The following is a 22,924-nucleotide window of genomic DNA, read 5'->3' as shown; positions in this document are numbered from 1 at the left end:
GACAAATACTGTCCTGGGTGTGCTGGAAATACAAAGAAGTATAAACAAATTTCTGCTCTTAGGATGGTCACAGTGTAGTTGAAGAGAATGAACATATGTGAAAAGGGATAATTGCCATAAAATTATAACATTTTTAAGCTGTCAATAACTCATGTAGAAGAAGCATGCTGTTGGAATTTCAAAGGGATCATAGTGGCCTAGGGGAAAACAGGAAGAGTTTATTATAGACAAGAAACTTGTGCAGAGAAGGACATTGCAGACAAGAAATGTTATATGCAAAGCTCAGATGTGAGGATATGCATGAGTAGTGAGTAATGAAACTATTTAGTGGCTAAGCAGTTAACTCTGTAGTATTGCAGAACTGTTTTTTGATTGAGAATATGGCAGTGGTGTACGGCATTAGTTGGAGTAGGTAGAGACTAGGTGAAGGGAGAACAGGAGAATGTTGCTATAGTTGTAACTAGATAATGATGTCTTGAGAAGCCCAGACTAGGTGATTTCTTTGGGAGTAGAGAGGAAGAAGTGGATGAAAACAGTGATAGGACTGAGCAGATTAACAAATTGCGTTAAGGTACACAGGGAAGCTTCAAGTATTGATCTGACTTTTCAAGCTTGATCTTTTTTACTAAAGCAGTAATAATCTTGATACAAATTGGTCGAATCTTTATTTCCTGTTTAGTGAACACTACCATATATATGCCAGGCACTGTGTTAAATGCTGGGCTTATGTTGATGCACAAGAAGGAGCATGCCTTCAAAAGCGTAGTGGAGAAGCAGGGGAGTCTGGAATAGGAAAGAATTTTCAAGGGTAAGGGTTGATAATGCTTGACTTTGAAGTAACAGTACACACTCAGCTGAAGACAGACAAAAAGTGGTTTCAGGTACACATGATTTGGACTGGAGATAAAGATGTCTTATGGGACTCACTCATTCACATTGAATTTGTGTTTGAAGCCTTAAAAGTATATGTAGGCCTGGGTGCTGTGGCTCAAGCCTGTAATCCCAGTACTTTGGGAGGCCAAGGTGAGAGGACTGCCTGAGCCTGCAGCTCAAGACCAGCCTGGGCAACATGGTGAGACTTTGTATCTATAATAAAAATCAAAAAATTAGCCGGGTGTGGTAGCGTGTGCCTGTAGTTACAGCTACTTGGAAGGCTGAGGCAGAAGGATCACTGGAACCTAGCAGGTTGACGCTGAGGTGACTGTGAGCATGCCACTGTACTCCGACTCAAAAAAAAAAGTATATGTCGTCTCTGATGGAGAACAAGAAATGGAAAAGAGCATACATTAGACACTGTTTCTTACATCCTGCAAACATTTATGGTTGGAGAAAAGGAAGGTAGACAAGTAACAGCTGACAAGGGCCAGGCATAGTAGCTCACGCATATAATCTCATTACTTTAAGAGGCCAAGGTGAAACAATTGCCTAAGCTCAGGAGTTGCAGACCAGCCTAGGCAACAACCTTATCTCTACAATGAATTTAAAAATTAGCTGGTCGTGGTGGTGCTATAGTCCCAACTAATTGGAAGGCTGAGGCAGCAGGTCAAGGCTGTGGTAACCAAGATCATGCCACTGCATTCCATCCTGAGTGACAGAGTAAAACTCTGACACAAACACACACAAATAACTGAAGAGGTAAAAAGAAAATAAGAGTTTATGTGTACACATATAGTCACTGAAATTGAGGGAAGAGTTGGATGGTCAAGACTAACATGATGCTGAGAAAACTAATTTTTATTAAATTTGGTAATCAGTGGGTCATTAATAAATTGAAGCAACAGTATTGTAGAGTTGGTGAGATAAAGCAGAATTTTAAGAAATAGACATCTGAGAAATGGAGAAAATTGAATATAAACCTTTTGGGGGCAGATGTGGAAGGGTGCTCAAGGAACAAATAATTAATATTGACGGTTCAAGAGTTAGTGATGACTTGAGTGTATTTGTAGATGAAATTGTATTGTTTATTAGATTTTAATTGAAGCATAACAAGATAATAGAGTCCAGTTCAAAGGATGAACTATAGCCATTCTTCAGGGATATAAGAGAAAAAAGATAGGATGGTTAAAAGTATTAAGTTGTTTATTTTTGACATGTGGAATATATAGTGTGAACCTTTGTATTTGTAAGTTGGGAGTCATCTCTTGAAAGGGGAAATACTGAGAAGGAAAGAGGGAAGCATAAAAAGTTGGAAGCAGTGTTTTATATAGTTTGCAGTACTTTCAACAAGAACTCTTCAGTAGTAGAATCTTCTGTGGAAAGTAGTATATAAATGAATTGTAGACAGAACAAGATTATAAACTCGGACTGACTCCAAGTGCTATTTACTTAGAAGAAAGTAAGATTTACTGAGATACAGAGGATGTTTTAAAAAATCGTTTGATTTTCGTTATGAAACTGTTAACCTACTAGAAAGTTGTCGAAATGATTTATATTTTCTTAGGAAGCTATTGTTTCAGGTTTGTACTTCTGTACCTTAGGGTAGTTCCTTTGCTAATTTCTTAATTCTCTGCAAAAGACTGAGGCAGAAGGATCACCGGAACCCAGCAGATCGAGGCTGCGGTGGCCGGGAGCGTGCCACTGCACTCCAGTCTGGGCGACAGAGTGAGACTCCAACTCAAAAAAAAAAAAACCTTTGAAATTTTGATCCACATTGGGATATATACATGCATTTTTTTTCTTAAGTATTTCATGTTAACAACTGGAGATGAAACTTAAATTAATAGATGTATAGTATTTAGAAGTCTAGCTAAAGAGATGGGTTGTAAGATACTATTAAAACTCAATAAAAGTAATATCAAAATAACAAAATTATATATTAATCCCAGTAACTTTGGATGCTAAAGCCAGGAGTTCGAGATCAGCCTGGGTAACACAGTGAGACCTTGTCTCTAAAAAAAAAAAAAAAATGTTTAAACTTAGGTGTGGTGGTGCATGCTTGTAGTCCTAACAGGACTCCTGGACTGATCGATGTTTTTCCTCTTCTGTTTGTCATCTCATCTACTTTTACTACTTTCTGCCAAATTTTCTTGTCTTAACAGTATAACTTGCCTGATTTTTAATTTTAATCTACAAGGGCTCTTTATTTTTGTTTGTTTCTTTCCAAAGCATTCTGATCTTATATTATGGATATCATGCTTTCTTTTACCTCTCTGAGTATGTTGATAACTGTGGGCTTTTTTAGTCTCTCTCAAACGTTTGATTATTCTAGTCCATCTGTTCACATTTGTATGAATAACTTGCCTAGACACAGTGGCTCATGCCTATAAATCCCAGCACTTTGGAAGACTGAGGTGGGAGGATCACTTGAAGCCAGGAGTTTGAGACCATTCTGGACAACAGAGCAAGACCCTATCTCTCCGCTCACCCCTAAAGAAAGAATAACTTAAGCTAATTAGTGTGAAGTTCTGAAGTATTTGTTAGCTATATGCCAGTAAAATGAGGAATTGGTTTTTTTACTTAAAATTTTTCTAATGAATCAGTATATATAGATGTTTTTGCTAGGAATCTTTAACTTCTGTGGAGACTTGGCCATGTGTGTCAGGAGTAGAAGATTGGGTGCATTTGGGATTGATGTGTATGTTAATGCTGCATTCTTGAAGTGGTAAGGGAAATGGAGCAGGGAGGATGTAGAAAGGGTCTCATTCTTCAGTTTGTAGATTTTTATTACTGGGATGAAGGAGAGGCCCTTGACATTCTACCCACACCATATACTTTAATTGAAACCCATCATTTTCAGCTTTAAGTCTCTGCTACTACCTGGAACCACCATGACCTAAACCAATAAATGGGGTTCTGTAGGCAGGAATTCTCTAACTTCTTACTGGTATCCTCCTTGACAAACATTTTAGATCATAGCCTTCCCCTACTCTGTTAAATTGATTACCACTCTGCTTATTGTCTTCAAAATATTAGTTGAAATCTGCCATCCATGTCTTTCACTTTGTACTCGTGTTCCCTTGGTTTTACATCTTTTAAAAATTCCTCACAGCCATAAACAAAAACAAAATAATGTCCTTTGCTGCAACATGAATGCAGTTGGAGATCATCATTCTATGTGAACTATCACAAAAACAAAAGACTGAATACTGCATGTTCTCAGTCATAAGTGGGCCCTGAACATTGGGCACACGGATACAAAGGCAGGAGCAACTGACACTGGGCACTGCTAATGGGAGGAGGAAAGGAGGAGGGATAAAGGACACACAATCACTCATGGGGTCACCATGTCCACTCCCAGGGGGACAAAGGTCTGTCTAAAAGCCCAAAACTCACCACCACGCAATTTACTTAAGTAGCAGATCCTCATATATATCCCACAACTCCAAAATAAAAATAAAAATTTTAAATTTCTTTACTGTTATTTTACTGCAGACTTAGAGAAAAGAGGTTGAGCAGGCATGGCCAATTAGTTTTGCTAAACCGGAAGTCCAGATATTAATATCTGAGAAGACAAATCAGACTAGGTATATTTTTCCCTAACTTTAAACATCTTGATACTTTTATGTTTGTTTTTGTGTGAAAGGATCTTGTAAAGGGTGGATAGTTCAGGATAGTTTTTCTTTTTTTGTTGGTTTTTTTTTGTTTGAGTTGGAGTCTCACTCAGTCGCCCAGACTGGAGTGCAGTGGCCGCTTCCGCACCTGCTGGGCTCCAGCGATCCTTCCGCCTCAGCCTTCCATGTAGCCGGAATTACAGGCATGCGCTACCACGCCCGGCTGATTTTTTGATTTATTGTAGAGATGAGGTTTCGCTGCCCAGGCGGGTCTCAAACCCGTGGGCTCAGGCAATCCACTCACCTCAGCCTCCCAAAGGCGCAGGATTACAGGCTGAGCCACCGAGCCCGGTTTAGGATAGTTTTTCTAACTTAACAAAACCCTCTCTTCTGTTGTTTTCAGGTGATAAAGTAATAAAAAATGGGACAGCCTGCTTTCCCAGTTCCTGTCTACTTTTATCTGGGCCTTCTCTTTCTTTGATTTGGGGTCCTGTGCCACTCACTCTTGATTCTACCCTGCCAGTTTTTCCTTACTGGGGGCTGCTCTCCTGGAAATGGATCTTGGCTCAGTTTGAAAAACTCCTAGGTGTTATACAGCACCAACCCATTAACCCTTAGCATGGACCCTTGCTGTTGGATTGAGCAAACTACTTTTTAGTTGTTGCTTTCATCTTGGCTTGTTGTGCTTTCAGTGTGTGCTTCTTGACTGTGTTCAATTTTTCCTGTGCTCAAAATGGGTCAAGTGTCCCTTTGTGTTCTCTTGCACTCACACTAAGACCATGAAGCTCTTGTTGCTCTTGTCTGACATGTTGTTTTGTTATTGCTTTGTCTGACCTCCTTGTATTCTGAGGTCCATGGGGGATATCTTATCATCTGGTTTGATTGTAAATGTCCATGGGCTTGGGATTTTGGTTTTGCTCTCTAGTTGTCTTCTCTTTCTTTCTTTCTTTCTTTTTTTTGGAGTCTCTCTTTGTCGCCTAGGCTGGAATTCAGTGGCACAATCAACAGCTCTCTGCAGCCTCGACCTGAGCTCAAGCAATCCTTCTACCTTGGTTCCCAAATAGCTAGGACTACAGGCACATGCCACCATGCCTGGCTAAGTAAATATATATATATACATATATATTTTTTCGAGATGAGGTCTTGTTATGTTTCCTAGACTGGCCTCAAACTCTTGGACTCAAGCAGTCCTTCTGCCTCAGCCTTCCAAAGTGCTGGAATTACAGAGGTGTGAACCACTGTACCTGGCTGCTTTTTCTGTTTTTATGTGTACATTCAGAGAAATTTTAAAACTTCGCCACCATCTTAGATTCTTCATCCCTGAACTTCTTTGTGAAAAAAAATTTTTTAAGTATTCTGTAACTATCAATCCTATATTCTTATGTTTGATTAATTTTCACTATAAATTGGCCCTTAATAAGTATTTAAGTTATTTTTTCTACCTTATTGACTAGCACTCATTTATTGGGTGTATATAATTACTACTTTTTGAATAGATCATCTTCTTAAAGCAGGAATACCAGTACCAAAATTAATTGACTAGTATTTAGTAAACTTACAGGCAGAATGCTGTTAAGTGTCAGTGGTATAGTCATTACTGTTTATACATGTTGGCTATCTTTTATTTGTGAATTCAATTAGGTAGTAAGATATGATAGAAAAAAGGAAATTATTTAGATATGCTTTTTATAGATTCAACAAATGTGTGTGCAAAGCACTGTGGTAGATTCTGAAGATAGAATGATTTACAAGACCCAGTTCTTGTGTTTAAGATCATACTGTCTTGTGAGGGGCAACTGAGTAAAACAGGGAATTAACATATTTATATATTTTTTTGGAAGTGCCACCATAGGGTAAATGCACAAGTATCCAGCTTTTCACAGGAAGGAAAAAGGAGGAAGGAGTACATTGTTAATGTTTTGGAGAGTAAGGCTAGCTCCCTTACAATTTTTTTTTCAGTGTAACCACAAAATAATTTTTAAACTTAGATAATTTACTTCATTTTCTCCAGAATAACCACCTATTTTATTCTTTCCTTTGGCCCACTGGAGAGCAGTCTTGCAGTTTGTTTTTCTTGGTAAAATTCTAGACAAAGGTTGACTCCTTCAGAAATTTAGATTAAGAAATTGAAAAGGAGCTGAGAAGAAAATATAGCATAAACATTCTTTACTTCATATAATTTACTTTGCTTAAGGGAAAACACTCTGTGTGTGTGTGTGTGTTGACAAGTTAACTGTAAATTCATAAATATCCAAGATGTAACTAAGCTAAAGGTAATATTTTTCTGTCTAGATCCCATACAATGGTCCACAGACCAAGTCCTGCATTGGGTTGTGTGGGTGATGAAGGAATTCAGCATGACGGATATAGACCTCACCACACTCAACATTTCGGGAAGAGAATTATGTAGTCTCAGCCAAGAAGATTTTTTTCAGCGTGTCCCTCGGGGAGAAATTCTCTGGAGTCATCTGGAGCTTCTAAGAAAATGTATAAAATTACAGTTATTATTTTTTTACTTTGTAACTTAATCTTAGTTTTATTTCTTTATAACTTTATATTTGTCTTAGTTGTTCATTGATAATGCTAAACAATTAATAAGCAAATAATTGTTAAGCCATAATAACATTTCTTAACCGTATAAGGCTGTGCTGAGAGTTCTATGTGTATTATTCATTTAATTCCTATAATAATGCCACAGGTCATTACTTTCCTTATTTTTTAGATAGGAAAGGGAGGATTTGAAAGCCCCACAAGGCCACATCTAGGGAGTGGCAGAGCCAGGATTCAAACCTAGGCTAATGTTAGAATCAAAGTTCTTAAATCAGATGCTGTGCCCTACACTTCGCCCTCTTCATATATTCAAGTCATACCTTCTGTTTCATCAGTCATTTCTTCCATTTGCAGCTCATTGTCTAGAAATTTAACATTGTTTGTTCATAGGTGGCTTCCCTCCCATTCTCTTCATTATTAGTGGGGTAAATCTTTTTAAATGTCTTTACTATTAATTGGATAGGATCTTGAAAGAGAAAGAAGTGTAAGTATGCAACCACCTTCTTGAATTGGAAGTCACTTTTTATAAGTGTTTCTACTTAAGACATAAGGCTTCATAGACGTTATTACTGTGATTAAGTGACTGTATGAAGAAATCAGAAACTGCCTGAAAAAAAGGAGCTCAAATAAATGTAAATTATTTTAATCTACCTTGTGTCTTAGTGTCTATTGAGACATCTTAGCTGCAGCCCATTTCCTGACAGTTCTATCAGAAATGCTGGCCAGACCCACATATTTTTCAGAATGCTCTAATACGTCAAAATTGAACACTGCTTTTGTAACATTTATGGATGAAAATTACCGGTAGTATTTTGTTTTATGTGCCAAATAAGGGGAAAGCTCTGGTATAGTGATTTTTCTATAGTAATTGAATACTTACAGTTTTCATCGAAGGTGCTTTCTATATTATTGTATAGGAAATGAGCTCTGGAGTGAGGCCTTTCTTCATTGTTTATGTCTAAAATTTTACTCTTGTATGGATTTGCTTAGATTTTTTTTAAGTATCTATAACAGCAGAAAACTTACTATATTTGTTGCATTTATAGTGTTTATTTCCAGTTTCAGTTTTTATTAGATAAATAAATTGAGTGTCCTGGTTGAAGGTTTGTTCTTGGTTTCACACATTTTCTCTGCAAAGGTTTTCAGATGAATAAGGTAAATTCTGAATTGTTTCAGGTTCTTAATATGTGTCATGTTTATTGAAACATTTTCTTTAGGAATTCTCAAGAATTTAACAAGGATAGTACTTAGCCTATAGCTTCGTTTTTCCCAAGATCAGGGTTTTTCCAGTTTTTCCCAGGTCAGCTCTTTGTTATGTTGTCTCTAGATGAGTGTCTCACAAATTCTTTCTCCAGCCATGGTTCTTCACTCTACCCTGGCAGGGAAATCCCATTTGGTTTGGGAATCTAATACTCAGTTTAGAATTGAAATGGACAGGATGATGTATAAGGATATTTCTGGCAGACTTTTCTGTAATTCACAATTCTCACTTCTCTCTGGTCTCCTATAGGGAGGAATCTGCAGCTTATCTCTAAAAGGCAGTGATTTTGGGGACAGAACTGTTATTAATCTAGCCTTTGTTATCTCTTCATCCTCAATGATCTCAAGGAGGAGCAGTACTGAAGAGGTAGAGCTCCTTCTTCAGATATTTGAATTAGCTTATTCATAGGCCGCCACCACCTGCCTGCAGTTCCTCTTATGTTGAACCTCCATCCAACTCCTACCATATACGGGGAGGATAATTAGGAAATGTTTCAGTACTGCCAGTTTCATGATGTGCTTCTTGATGTGAATGTCTGTCTTCTATCACCAAAGGCAAAGGAAGGTCTCTGCTGAGGATTTTCATTAGGAAAAATAATTGCTTTATACCTTTAGTCTAATGTTTCTTCATAAAATGACTTGATATCCCCCAGGGCTTTGCCTTTTAGGACTCTGTTTTCTTTGTGCATGGCAAGGATTTCAGGGATTCAGGAGTAATATTATATTCAGAAATGATCTTGGAGCAAGCTTTCAAAACCCTTCTCTGTGTTTTGCCTTCTGGCTTGAAAGGGAAACAGAGAACAAACCAAAGTCTAGTCAGAATTTAAAAGGTGGTTTTACAAGTTGGTCATGCTTGTGCTGTGTGATTGTGTTGTTCTCTTTGCCTCTTTTGAGTGTAGGGCACCTTTGTTTATTTAGTCTCAAATGGAGCAGTTTCTATTTCAATAGCACTTTGCCTTCTTGAGGAACTTTTAAAGTATTATGTGGGAAAATCTACCACAAAAATAAAGTATGAATGTCTTATCAAGAGAGACAGCAGTTCTGGAGGAGAATGCTCAGAACTAAGAGTCTGGATAAAACAGTAACATCTTCAGTTTACTGAAAACATCACTATTTCAGGCACTGTGCATCTTAAAAACATTTTTATTTAATCATCACAATAACCTCATGAGGTGGGTAGGTGTAAGTATCTCTTTTAAACATGAGGACATTAATGTTCAAAGAGGTTGAATAATTTTACCAAAGTCACATAGTCAGTAAATAAGAGCTAAGATCTGAACCCAAATCTAGGGTCTGAAATTAGTCCCTTATAATTGTTTAAGCCTTCAAACTTAGCACCCCAAAGAATGTGCTGATCTCATGGTAGGATTCAGACTGCCTTGTACTTCCCTAGCCTTTTCCAGCTTATGTGTCTGGACCTGCATCTTGGCTAAGCACTCTCATTAGAGTCTTCTTGGGATCCCAGGTCTTGGGAATTACTCAGTGCCCAGAACAACTACTGGAGGGTACAATTTCAGTTTTAAGAGAGAAGCATGCAGCTTATGATGGGCACTAAATATAATGAAGTAATGGAGACTGGAGTGTGCAATTCTTGTTTGAGAGGTAAAGAATAACATTTAAGTAGAGGATAGCAAAAGGAGTAATGAAAGGTCTGTAAAAACTTGTGTTAGGACCTTTTTAAATATAATTTTTATGTTCAGAGCTGTATTTGTAAACATGTTAAATTATTTAGTTTTGGCATTTAGGACCCCTACAATTTAATTGAAAATTTAGATATCTTTAAGTAGAAGCATTATACATTTAAAGCAGTTCTATCAAAAGTGGATATTATAACAGATCATGAGAAGGAGGCCTTTTTGGTAGCGAATGTATATCTAAATAGTTTAAATTTGGTATATACTTTATCTTTGATCTGATCTTGAAGAGTTCCATATTTTAAAATAGATAGGTAAATAGATTTAGATACAGATATTTATGTTTATAAAGCCATAGTTCTCTAAATAACTTCAGAATACTAAAATTAGAGCTTTCCCTGTGTTATTTCTCTTAAAGATATCTTTTCCTTATAAAGTGACTATTAAGTATTTTTTAGGTTTTTATGCCAGTGAGTTTCAGTTGTTTAATGTTTTGCTTTTTTATTTGGTTGGTTGATTTTGGTTTTAGTTGTGGAATTCCCTTTAAAAGAATCATATTTATTAAGTTGAGCTTTACTGGATTGGGGTTTGTATTTTTGGCTTTAAATGAAAACAAAAAATATTTTGTGTGTTCTTCAGATGTACTGGCAAGCCAAGAACAACAGATGAATGAAATAGTTACAATTGATCAACGTGAGTATTCATGCCCATAATATGTGCCTGTTTATCAAAAAGAAATGTTTACTTGACAGTACAAGGTAGTAAAAAGGAAACTTTTAAAAAAATTTTGGTGACATATATGAGATATACAAAGAAAGTATAACTAACACCTGTGTATACCTTGAGAAATATAATTTTATATTTCAGATTTATCAGTTGTAGATCCCATTTTTGTTCCCAACCAGAGAAATGACTATCTGAATTTGATGTTTATTATTTGCATATTTTATAGTTTTACCAACTATGTAACCATAAACACTGCGTAGTATTGTTTTGCACATGTTTAAACATTTTGGGCAAAATGGTTATATATATTGTACATAACCTTTTACAACTTTTTTGCTTGGCATTTATGAGACTTACTCATCTTGATACTTGCAGCTCAATTTCATTGATTTTTCACCTTTGTGTAGTGTTAAAAAATGCTGTGGACATCATTGAGTTTGTATTTGTAAGAACATGTATGAAATTTCAGTATGGTAGGGTTTCTACCTCTTCAGTCTTATGCTAGTGTTTGCCAGACTTTTTCTCAAAGTCGTGGTATGAGTTTGTCATGTCATTAGTAGTAGAATGTTAGTTCTCATTTGTCCACATTTTCTCCAACATCTGATAAACCACTTTTATGAAGAAATATTTTAAAAAACAAATGTCTTAATACTTTGTAATGCGTGCATCACTAATTTATCATTTTGAAACAAGGATACCAACTCTTATTCACTAGGTTAAGATTCAGAAAATTCAATTGGTGCTTTTAAGTGTCTAAGAAGGATATATAGAAATATGGAATTAGGTCTGTTTTGGAAGAGTGTAGTGAAGTAGTTCTGCAATTTACCTCTGTTTTTCTAAAGTTAATTTTTGACATAAATTACTGTAATGCAAACATTGTACTTTAGCATCTGATTATTTTGTGACTGAATAGGATCTTGAGAGAAAGAAGCGTAAAACTTGTAGATTAAGACTTTTATGTAGTGAGATGTTTTCTTGGGGTAACTAGAGGGTATTATTTAAATTGACTGCATTTAATGGCTTTTATTAATTTTTATCACTGCTTGCATTGGAAGAAAAAAATTTCCTTTTGTCTTTCTTTGCAGCTGTGCAAATCATTCCAGCATCAGTGCAGTCTGCTACACCAACTACCATTAAAGTTATAAATAGTAGTGCAAAGGCAGCTAAAGTACAAAGAGCTCCAAGGATTTCAGGAGAAGATAGAAGCTCACCTGGGAACAGAACAGGTACTTTTGCATTTTCTCCTATTTATAAAATTTGTCTAATTAAGTATATTTTATCTTATTTTACTGTATGAAAGTATGAATATGGAGATTTGAACCAAGGACTTATGTTTTTCCTTTGCCCTGGGTAAATCTATTAGACTATAGCCAATGCTTGTCCCTTTTAACCAATTTAGGAAACAATGGCCAAATCCAACTATGGCAGTTTTTGCTAGAACTTCTTACTGACAAGGATGCTCGAGACTGTATTTCTTGGGTTGGTGATGAAGGCGAATTTAAGCTAAATCAACCTGAACTGGTTGCACAAAAATGGGGACAACGTAAAAATAAGCCTACAATGAACTATGAGAAACTTAGTCGTGCATTAAGGTAAGCATTTCTTACTTTTTATAATATCAAGCCTTTCTAAAAAGTAACTTATTCTAGGTGTGAACATTGTTATGTAATGTTAAATACTTGTTTTTAAGGTGTTTTCTTTATATGTTAAAAAAAGCTAAAATTTTCATTTATGGTATGCTAAAAAAGACCTTTTTAGAAAGATTTTGATTTTTAAGTACATACACTTTAAAAAATTATTTTAAGATTATTTGTTTTTCTCTCATCTGAAAGCGTAATACTCTACTCAAAACCAATGTTTTTTAACCTTTGAGGTTTTTATCATTTGCATAGCAGATAAAGATTCTATTATTTGCATGGGTGAATTGAGTGAGTGTACATTTTTAATAGATAAACAGATACTGGCATCTGTTGTTACAATTAGATGCAAAAGATTGACCCATTTTCTACAATCTGCCTAAATCTAAATATCCAACCTTTATAGTGAAAAATTGGAATAGAATAAAATGATTTATAATTTCTCATAAGTAGTGTAAAATTTTTTGACATAAATTGCTATCATATATTATGCTTACTACAGTGATAGAAATTCAGTGGGTGCATTGAAGTATCTGAGAAGGAGAATATGTAGAAATATTGTGGAATTATGCCTGATATTTTTGGGAGAGTGAATATAGTAAAGTAGTCCTGCAATTCACCTGGGTTTTTCTAAATAACATACTTTTGCTGTTTCTTCATGTTTCACTTGGCCGTGTCTATGAATTTCACACTGAAAGATTATAGTTTAGTTCTCACCTATGCACCTATGCCTTACACATACCCTCCATCACCTCATCCCAATATAGTTATATGAAAATTTTGGTTAGGTTAGTATTCATTGTTACAGCATTTTGGCCTTGTAAGTTCTGTTACATTGTTTGCCATGATTAATTTTCTTTTCCTTGATGACCTGTTTTTTCCCGTAGAATTCATAAGTAACTAAAATATTTAGTTATGTGCTTGCTTATCACTTGGTCTCAAACACATTGCCAACTCTCTAAAACTCCTTTGTGTATAATCAGAATTAAAACTGCCATTTTTGAGAGTTGAAACAGATTGTGTATATACAAGTCCCCTCAAAATTACAGGTGAATTATTAGAATTAATAATAAAAGCCAGGCATGGTGGCTTACACCTATAATCCCAGCACATTGGGAGGTGGAGGCAAGAGGATGGCCTGAGCCCAGGAGTTCAAGACCAGTCTGGACTATGTGGGGAGAGCTCATCTCTACAATAATAAAAAATTAGTCAGGCATGGAGGCATTTGCCTATGGTTCCAACTACTTGGAAGGCTAAGGCAAAAGCATCACCTGAGCCCAGCAGGTCAAGGTTGAGGTGGCCATGAGCGTGCCACTGTACTCCAGCTTGGATGACAGAGTGAGACTCCAACTCAAAATAATAATAATAATGAAGATGTCACTTCTCCCCAAATTGATCTAAGTGTCGAGCCAAAATCTAAGTAAGATTTTTTTGTAGAACTTAAGATAATTGTAAAATATACATGGGATTACAAACTACCATGATTGTCAGGATACCTGAAGAATAGCAGAGTGGAGTAAAACTTGCTCCACAGAACATTGAGACAGACTTAAAAGCTAACATAATGGCACCCTGCTGTTTGCTGAAGGATAAATAGACCAAACAATAGGATAGAGAGCTAAAATAGAACCAAGAGCATACACATACTTGATTTAAAGAAGTGGCAGTGGGGAGAAGACATCGAAGGAAAAGACCTACTTTTCAATCAACAGTGCTAGAATAATTGATTGTTTATTTGTGGAAAAATTGAAACTTGACCTCTTCTTCATGCCATACCAAAAATCAGGTCCATGTAGCTTGCAGCTCTCAATGTAAAGAGAAAAATAGGAAAACATCTAGAGATACCTTTGTAACTTCTGGCAGTTGGGACAAGACATTTAAACAGAATCAAAAGAACTAATTCTAAAGGAAAAGGTCCGTAAATAGAGCTGTATTTAAATTAAGACCTTTATCAAAAAGCATCAGTGAGAGAGTGAAAGGCAAGCCTTCTGTGCCTGACATAAGACTCATACCTGGAATATCTAAAGAACTCTTACAAATAAATAGGGAAAACATTTTTGTTAATGGATAGGAGAGTTGAATAGACATTTCAGATGAGAGATTATCCAAATGGCCAAGAATGTATATAGAGATGTACAACCTCATTGGTATTTAGGATAGTGCAATTTAAAACCGTAATAAGATGGTACAGCATACCACCCCCCACCCCCCCACCCACCCCCTGGAATGGCTAAAATTAAGATTGCCAGTACTGGTTGATGGTGAGGTTATGTATGGAACAGTGGGAATGCTTCTGCCCTTTTGGCAGGAGTGTCAATTGTAACCTGTAACCCAGCAGTTGCTCCCTAAATGTAGGTATGTGTCCATACGCATGCTCATAACAACTTATTATAACATCCCAAACCCCAGAACCACCCAGCTATCTATCACTGGTGGAGTAAATACATCATTGTGGTACATTCATACAAGAGAATACTGAGTATCCATGAGAATGAACTCCTGCTACAATGACATGGATGAACCTCCCAAACATCATGTTCAGTGAAAGAATCCAGACCCAAAAAACTGATACTGTACGAGTACATTTATTTAGTAAAGTTTAAAGAATAGAAAAAGTAAATTACAGCATTTAGGGATGTATGTTTATGTGGTAAAGAAAAGCAGTGAAATTACTTCATAAAACAGGCTTGTGTTTATCTTTTAGAGTGGGGGTGGGAGTAATGACTGGAGCGATCATAGAGGGGATACCTGAGTGATACTCAACATGTGAATATTCACTTTGTAATTAGTCACTGAGCTGTCACTTTTGTGTCCTTTCTGTGTGTGTTCTATGTCACAATTAAAAAAACGTTTAAAAAAAATACGAGTTTCAAAAAAAAGGGAAGAAAAGAAATCATTCCTAAAAATGCAGGTATTGAGTATTGTTCTACTTCGTTTTAGGGAAAGAACAAATGCAGTGAATGTTTATGTACAGTTGTGTGATGCAGTGACTAAATTGAACGAAGTATTAAGTAAAATTAAAATTTATATGTATACCTTTTTTATCGCTTCTTACCAAGAAATATAAGTTTATACCAATTCTATTTTCCTCATAGAAATATAAAACCTTTCTTTATTTTCCTTTTTTTATAAGGGTTTATTTGCTACAGCTTTACATATTCATGTTGAATTTATTTTATTTTTTTATCTTTTACTTTTTAAATTTTTTATTTTATAGATGTGGGGTACAATTCAGGATTGAATTTATTTTAAAAGAAATTGAAGTGCTTATAGAATTTTAAACTGTATGACGAGGAATTGGTTTGTGACCTGAAATTCAAATTCTGTATTAATGTAATAGACACAAAAATAGACACAAGACCAATGTGTTATATCTTTTACTAAGAAATCAAACATAACTATTTTACTTTTGCTTTTCTGGAGTTAGGGAAGGATGGCACAATCTTCTGTATAGAGGTCAGTCTTTTCATTAATGGACTTTTGATTAAGCTGAGTGACTTTTATCCTGCTAAGTGTGGTGGTGTATATCACTAATACTTTTGCAAATAGTTGTTCCTTTTGTAACAACTTTTTGTCAATAGGCAGTACAATTTTAAAATAATAACTTTTGTCAATGGGCAGCACAATTTTAAAAGTCAAGCTCTGAAAAGAACTTGACTTTACTTTTATTTTTTAGGCTTTTTGTTTTTTTAATTGGGGTCTCAGTCTATGACCTAGGCTGAATTGCAGTGGCACAACCCCATCTTATTACAGTCTTGACCTCCTGGATTCAGGTGATCCTCTCATCTCAACCTCCCTGGGAGCTAAGGCTATAGGTACTACCACACCTGGCTAAGTTTTGCATTTTTTACAGAAACAAGATCTCCCTACGTTGCCAAGGCTGGTCTCGAACTCCTGGGCTCAAGCAGTCCTTCCGCCCCTGACTCTCAAAGTGCTGGCATGAGCCACTGCACCTAGCCTTGACTTACTTTGTGTTGTTGTTGTTGGAATTAGCAGTGCGTAGTGATAAATAAAGTCTGTTTTCCAAAGGAAATATAAATCCAACTCTATTTCCAACTCTGTGGAATGCAGTAGTAAACTAGACTTCTAGAATGATTTTCCCAAATCGGCTTATGTAGTTTTTGAATGTGTTTTCCTTATAATGTCCTTTTTCTGTTTTTCTGTATCTCTGTTTTTTCTAAACCTTTAACTTATACTTTTGAAGCTCCACATTACATTAGGCTTGGAAAATTCCTCTGAAATTTAGAAAGCCTTTTTACATAGTAAATGTTAAAAATGACATGGCTACATCATATAGGATTGTTTACGAGACATTTAGGAAGTAGATATTTCATAGACCATGTGTATTAAAATGTTTTCATATTATATGGATATTTATTAGCATAACTTATATTTATTTATTTTTTATTTATTTTTTTGAATTGGAGTCTCTGTCATCCAGACTGGAGTGCATTGGCCGCTTGCAGCCACTACAGCCTCGACCTGCTGGGCTCCGGCGATCTTTCCGCCTCAGCCTTCCAAGAGGCTGGAACTACAGGCACGTGCTACCACACCCGGCTAATTTTTGATTTATTGTAGAGATGAGGTCTCGCCAAGTTGCCCAGGCGGGTCTTGAACCCGCGGGCTCAGGCAATCCACTCACCTCAGTCTCCCAAAGCGTGGGTTTACAGGCTGAGCCACTGAGCCCGGCTATATTTCATAGAGGGCTATGTGCCAGTCACTGTGTGCTAAGCACTTTACAAAGATTATCCCTTTAATCCTCATCAATGCTGTGAGGGTAAGCACTGTTTTTAACCTCAATTTACAGATGAGGAATAAAAACTTTGAGCAAATGTGACTTTCCTGGTCTCCAAGATGCTAGGTTTTGAATCTTGGCTTTCTGACCGCAATGCTCTTGTTCTTATATTCTACTGCTACTCCCAAGGTTTTTTTGTTTTGCTTAATAATTATGTTTATTTTTAAATCAGTATTGTATCCTAATTGTTGAAAATATGTTTCAAGTGTTTTGGAATACTAAGGATTGGAATTTTAGTAAATAATGCTTTGATGTTTCCATAGATAGTAACCTTAAATATTCTATACTGCTTAAACGTTGATTGCTTTGTGGTGAATGCAATACTCTCTTAGGCTTCTACTTCTGAAATAGTTTGTAAAATATTGTTAAGTCTGAATTCCCATAGTCCCTAGTGTTTTTCTTTTTTTAAAGGTATTATTATGATGGGGACATGATTTGTAAAGTTCAAGGCAAGAGATTTGTGTACAAGTTTGTCTGTGACTTGAAGACTCTTATTGGATATAGTGCAGCAGAGTTGAACCGTTTGGTCACAGAATGTGAACAGAAGAAACTTGCAAAGATGCAACTCCATGGAATTGCCCAGCCAGTCACTGCAGTAGCCCTGGCCACTGCTTCTCTGCAGACGGAAAAGGATAATTGAGCCCCGGGACCTTTGGGACTCCAAAGTCTTTCTTCTATATTTAGAGCAAGTATGGCTCTTACCTTTATTACCGAATTTGAATCTTCTTTTATTTCTAGACTGTACAATCTGATGCATGATTTTTTTATGAATATTTCATACTCTTGTGAATTTGGATCTTTTTACTTTGAGCATATATTTTAGAATATGTATACGTTAAGGAGCACCACAGTGTCTGCAACTAATTAAGGCAGGTTCATTGTGGGATAGTTTGCTAACAGTCAGGAAAACTAAACTGGTCAGTATTAATGTCTAGCCCTACCAAAAATAGCCAGTAGTATCTGAAAATGAAAAATAAATGAAGTATCTCCAGGAAGCAGTCTGACTTAACTATTTTTGAAAATATAACTGTTTCCCCTCTCTGCTGCTTTAGATGTTGCTTTACATAGAACCAGAAAATGGAATTTCTCGGCTAAAGCATGTGTGCCTGTTTCATCTAATCAAGCAGAGCTAAAATGTTCATATCGAATAAAATTATAATAATACTAATAAATTACTAGACTAAGTATCAGGTTATTAAAGTAATTTATATATTTGCAAGCAGAGGATGATAAGAAGTTGACTGGCAAAAGAGCAGTGCTGAAGAAGGAGATCCAGGTTTAAATCTGGCTTAGCTCAAGTCAATTTTAAGGATTTTCTGTATAGATTATTCATATCAGACCAGAACTAAAATTATTTTGAGAGAGGCATTTAATTCTGATAAACCAGCTATTATGAAAAATTCTAAAATGATCTCTGTTTTTCCTGTCAGAGATTTTAAAAACTGAAACGGTATACCTCAGCCAGAAAATAAAAGTTGGGTTTAGTTTGGTATGGCTTCCTTTTTTTTTTTTTTTTTTTTAAAGTACCAATAGTGCTGGTTAATTATGCAAAGCAGCTTATGTATTCCTGTGTTTCTGGTGAAATGAAGACTTTAAATCAGTCAGCAGTACTTTACCTTTCAAGACATTAGTAAATTACTTGGAAATAGTTTTAAGAGGAAAACGTTACCTCCATTATAAGCAGTGTTCTCTTTAAAACAATACTTTCCATTTATTTAAATTTTTTCTTATGAATATTTTATGTGTATGTATACAAATATCTATATACATGTTCAATTGACCATTTTATATATACATACACATGTATATAGAGACATAAAGATACTCAGAAGAAAAATTATTAAATAACTTATTCTAAAAATTCAAAGTTAACTAATTCTTACATATATGAAATTTCTTACATAAGCTAACATTAAACAGAAATGGCTAGAAATGTCTTTTTCTTTCTTTCTTTGTGTTATTTTATAGTTTTAAGCATGAATCATGATATGAGACACTAGCAATTAGCTTTAATCCTCTTATATATTTGAGAAGGATGATTTTCAAATATTTATGCACCTTCTCCATTATTTCCTTTAAGGCCGTCACCCAAAACAGCTTTTTAAGAGTTCGGTTAATGCTTTTGACTTAACTAGGAAAAAAAGGCCATGGTGATACAGACAAGGTGGCATTGTAAGCAATTCCTGCTACCAGTCCTAAATAGTGGTTTGGCGTAAATCATAGGAAGCAGGCATCTTAGGGTCAAGAAAGAGAGGAGAGAGGGGAGGAATCTTTGATCCCCTTTTTTTGGTAACCTTAAATCATAATTTTAAGTACTGTACTATAGGACTACAATGGTACTCTCAGTTCATTTATATTATTTAGTCCTTTAAGATTCTGCAGTAGATATCTAAAAAGAGTAAAATTTGTACTTCTATTTTTACTTTTTTACAAACATAGAAAATATTACAAATTATTAGTAAAATTTGGGCGTTGTGATTGCAAGAATATCTGAATATATAGAGCTCTGCCTTCAGATAAAAAATAGCGTAAAAGGTTTTTGCACTATCCTCCTATGGTCTAGCAAGTTGAAAAGTCACTTATAACATTAAAAAAAAAATAAAGTAGGTATATCTTCTGGTATATCATCAAGAGCTTAAGAATCTTGGTTTTCAGATTTAAAATGCTTTTGGGAAGACATATATTAAAATTCTAGTCAAGATGATAGACTTTCTTTATATTTCAATTATATGTGTGTGTGTGTGTGTGTTTTTTAAGACTAGGACCACACTCTTTTAGATCCCTAAAATCAAACTTATTTTTATCCTTTCAGCATTGCCCAGATTCTTTTTTTTTTTTTTTTTTAAACACATTTATTTTCTTTGGCAATATTCCTCATCATAATTTGAACAGAGACGGTTCTCATACATAATCAGGTGCTTTTTCTTTTTTATTTTTCACCTTTCTCTTATCATTTTAGGCACCACAACATAGGTAATGTGACTAATTTCTCCAGTTGATTCTAGAAAAATTCATTACTTTGTTTCAACTTACATATAAAATATTTGTATTGCCCTTATTGGGGTCACAGTTATCGGAAAGTCAGTTTGTTTTTTCTTCTATTAAAAAAATAACTTGTGTTGGTAAAAGAAAATATAATTTATGCTTTCATTATTTGCTTTGTTTTTATTAATGATTTTTTCATAGGAGACTTTAAAATACACTCAAAGGAAGAAAGATAAAATTATTGGTCATTGTACCTTATAAGTACAAGAATAATGAAATGTTCACTTTTGTTTTAAAACTTGTTTTTCATGTGAAGTTTTTGTTGAGCCAACTTTCACACATAACTTGCTAGCCTGAAGTCTGAAAATGTGTGTTAGTATCAGAAAATCAAACAAATTAGGCAGAATTGCTATATGTGGTTGATCTTCACGTGAATCAACTGATCACATTCATTTATGTATTAATCTATACCAATTATTTAGGAAAAATGGTTTCATTTTCTTTCCTAATAGCGATACTCAAGTATGATATTCCTTGAAAGGGCTGTACCACCAGCTATTTTTGTGAGATCTGATGTTTTCCATATTCATCATTTTATGCTACTGCCTTTTAAAAATGACTAGTGTATCTTTGAAATAGCACAAAAAAGGTTTTAAAATTCATAATTGCAAAACAAACCTGTTACTAACTTGATGTCTTCAGATGTAAAGGATGTAAAAATATTGATACTTCAATATTTTCAATATTTCGCTTGCTGCCAGGAAAAAAAAACACTCTCAATCTTTTGTAAAAGGGAGGAAGAATTTTGCATACATTTTTACTCTTTAAATAAAGACACTTATACTGTCATAATAACAATTATGTATTTCTTTGTGGTTTTTATTTTTTTGTAATTTTACATAAAACAGTTATTTTCTATTTTTACTCAGATAAAAATATTTGTGCATAAAATGTAAAAACAGTAAAATGAGAAAAATAAAACTATTATGCAATATGTCTCTGTTGCTTAAAGTTATTGTTATTTTTTTTTTCTGAAAACGAAATCTCAAATTTTCAGGATACTTGGTGGGATAGAAATCTAACAGTCCACATATGATGTACAGTATTCCTATGTATTTACTGAAAACTATCAATTTGGACCCTGGGCAACATAGGAAGACTTTGCCTCTACAAAAAAATTAAAAAAAATTAGATGTGGTAGCATGTGCATGTAGTCCCAGCTACTTGAGCGGCTAAGGTGGGAGGATCACTTGATTCCAGGAATTTGAACCTGTGGTAAGCCGTGATAATGCCACTGCACTCTAGCCTAGGCAAAAGAATGAGACCAATCAATCAGGGAAGAACAGACACCACTGAATTAGAGTTAGTAGAGGCTAGTCTCTTTTATAAAATAAATAAAATTCCATCTACAAAGCCAAATTGTTTTAGAATTGTAGCAGATGAAGTGGTAATCCTGAGTACTTGTCAAAAGGCAAGCTGATGATTGTTAATCTGTAAATCCTTAGTAAGCCTTTAAAAAAAAAAACTGAAGATAAAACAAATCACCTATTCATATTAGCTGAGTATCAGCAGAATGCTTATACCAGAACCAGATAATAAAGGAATGAAAGGAGTTAGAGAAAAATGTGATTTGTGCCTTTGTTTATGGTCAAGCAAATGATCAGACTTTGACATCCTTAAATATGAAATTATGATTTGAGTGAAATAAATTACTTAAAAAATGCATGATCTAATTGTCATCTAGTTTGAAGTGATGGAAATAGGATACTAGTAAGTATATTTGTTCTCCCAAGACTTCGGTTTTTTTGTGTATGGCTTTAAAGTTTAATTTGCAAGCCAAGCACATGTTAAAAATGCTTTTTTATTAATAACTGACAGCTTTAAAGCATTGATTTTAAAACTTACTGTAGAGGACCACTTTTTATTTTCAGTCTGTCACAAGCAAACATTTGTAAAATAAATGAATTTGTAGCAGGGTGGAGGATATGGGGAATTAATGTTTAATGGGTATAGAGTGAGTTTTACAAGATGAAAAACTGGCAATTACACAATGGTGAATAGTTAATACTGAACTGTATTTAAAAATGGTCAAGATAGTACATGTTATGTGTATTTTACCACAATTGATTTATTTAATGAATTACTAAAACAATTTGAAAAATCAATTTGCCAAATTGACAATATAAGGGGAGGACATGATCAATCCAATAGATGCAGAAAAGTATATAATAAAATTTAACATTTATTCATGCTAAAAACTCAGCAAGCTAGAATTAGAAGTGAACTTTCTTAACCTGATAAAAAGTATCTGTGGAAAAATCTATAGCTAACATCATACCTCCCACTCTCCCAAGATTTGAGAACAGGCAAAGAGATGTCTGCTCTTACCATTTTTATTCAACATTGTATAGAAAATCCTAGCCTATGAAATAAGAAAAGAAAAGCGTGCACATTGTAAGAGATAAAACTCTTTTCAGGAAACATACATGTTGAAAATCCTAAAGAATCAATTTAAAAGCTATGAGAATAAGTTTAGTAAGGTAAGATACAAAGTCAACATACAGAATTCAATTTTTTTTTTTTGAGTTCGAGTCTCACTCTGTCGTCCAGGCTGGAGTGCAGTGGCACACTCACAGCGGCCGCAGCCTCGACCTGCTGGACTCAGATGATCCTTCCACCTCGACCTTCCAAGTGGCTGGAACTACAGGTGCGCGCCACCATGCCCAGCTACCTTTTTGATTTATTGCAAAGATGAGATTTTGATTTATTGCAAAGATGAGATCTCACCAACTTGCCCAGTCTAGTCTTGACCCCGAGAACTCCCAGAGTGCTGAGATTATAGTCGTG

The 22,924-nt window shown here is 35.0% G+C and overlaps 1 protein-coding gene across 2 annotated transcripts in view; it reads left to right on the top strand.

Annotated features, from left to right (window-relative positions):
* GABPA (GA binding protein transcription factor alpha subunit) overlaps positions 1-21,068 on the top strand; it is a 41,254-nt gene extending 20,186 nt beyond the window's left edge. For both annotated transcript variants that reach the window (XM_008065145.2, XM_008065144.2), the window contains exons 6-10: positions 6,783-6,977; positions 10,574-10,627; positions 11,746-11,886; positions 12,060-12,252; positions 17,504-21,068. In XM_008065145.2, coding sequence (XP_008063336.1) covers positions 6,783-6,977; positions 10,574-10,627; positions 11,746-11,886; positions 12,060-12,252; positions 17,504-17,732 — 812 coding nt within the window. In that variant the 3' untranslated portion in view covers positions 17,733-21,068. The remainder of the gene's footprint in view (positions 1-6,782; positions 6,978-10,573; positions 10,628-11,745; positions 11,887-12,059; positions 12,253-17,503) is intronic.
* Positions 21,069-22,924: the final 1,856 nt, after the last annotated feature.

This window comes from Carlito syrichta, unplaced genomic scaffold, assembly GCF_000164805.1.
Source record: "Carlito syrichta isolate Samal-C Ts95f unplaced genomic scaffold, Tarsius_syrichta-2.0.1 Scaffold308162, whole genome shotgun sequence".
Classification (NCBI taxonomy): Eukaryota; Metazoa; Chordata; class Mammalia; order Primates; family Tarsiidae; genus Carlito; species Carlito syrichta.
The sequence above is the reverse complement of the archived record's forward strand: the minus strand, read 5'-3'. Positions and strand labels throughout refer to the sequence as shown.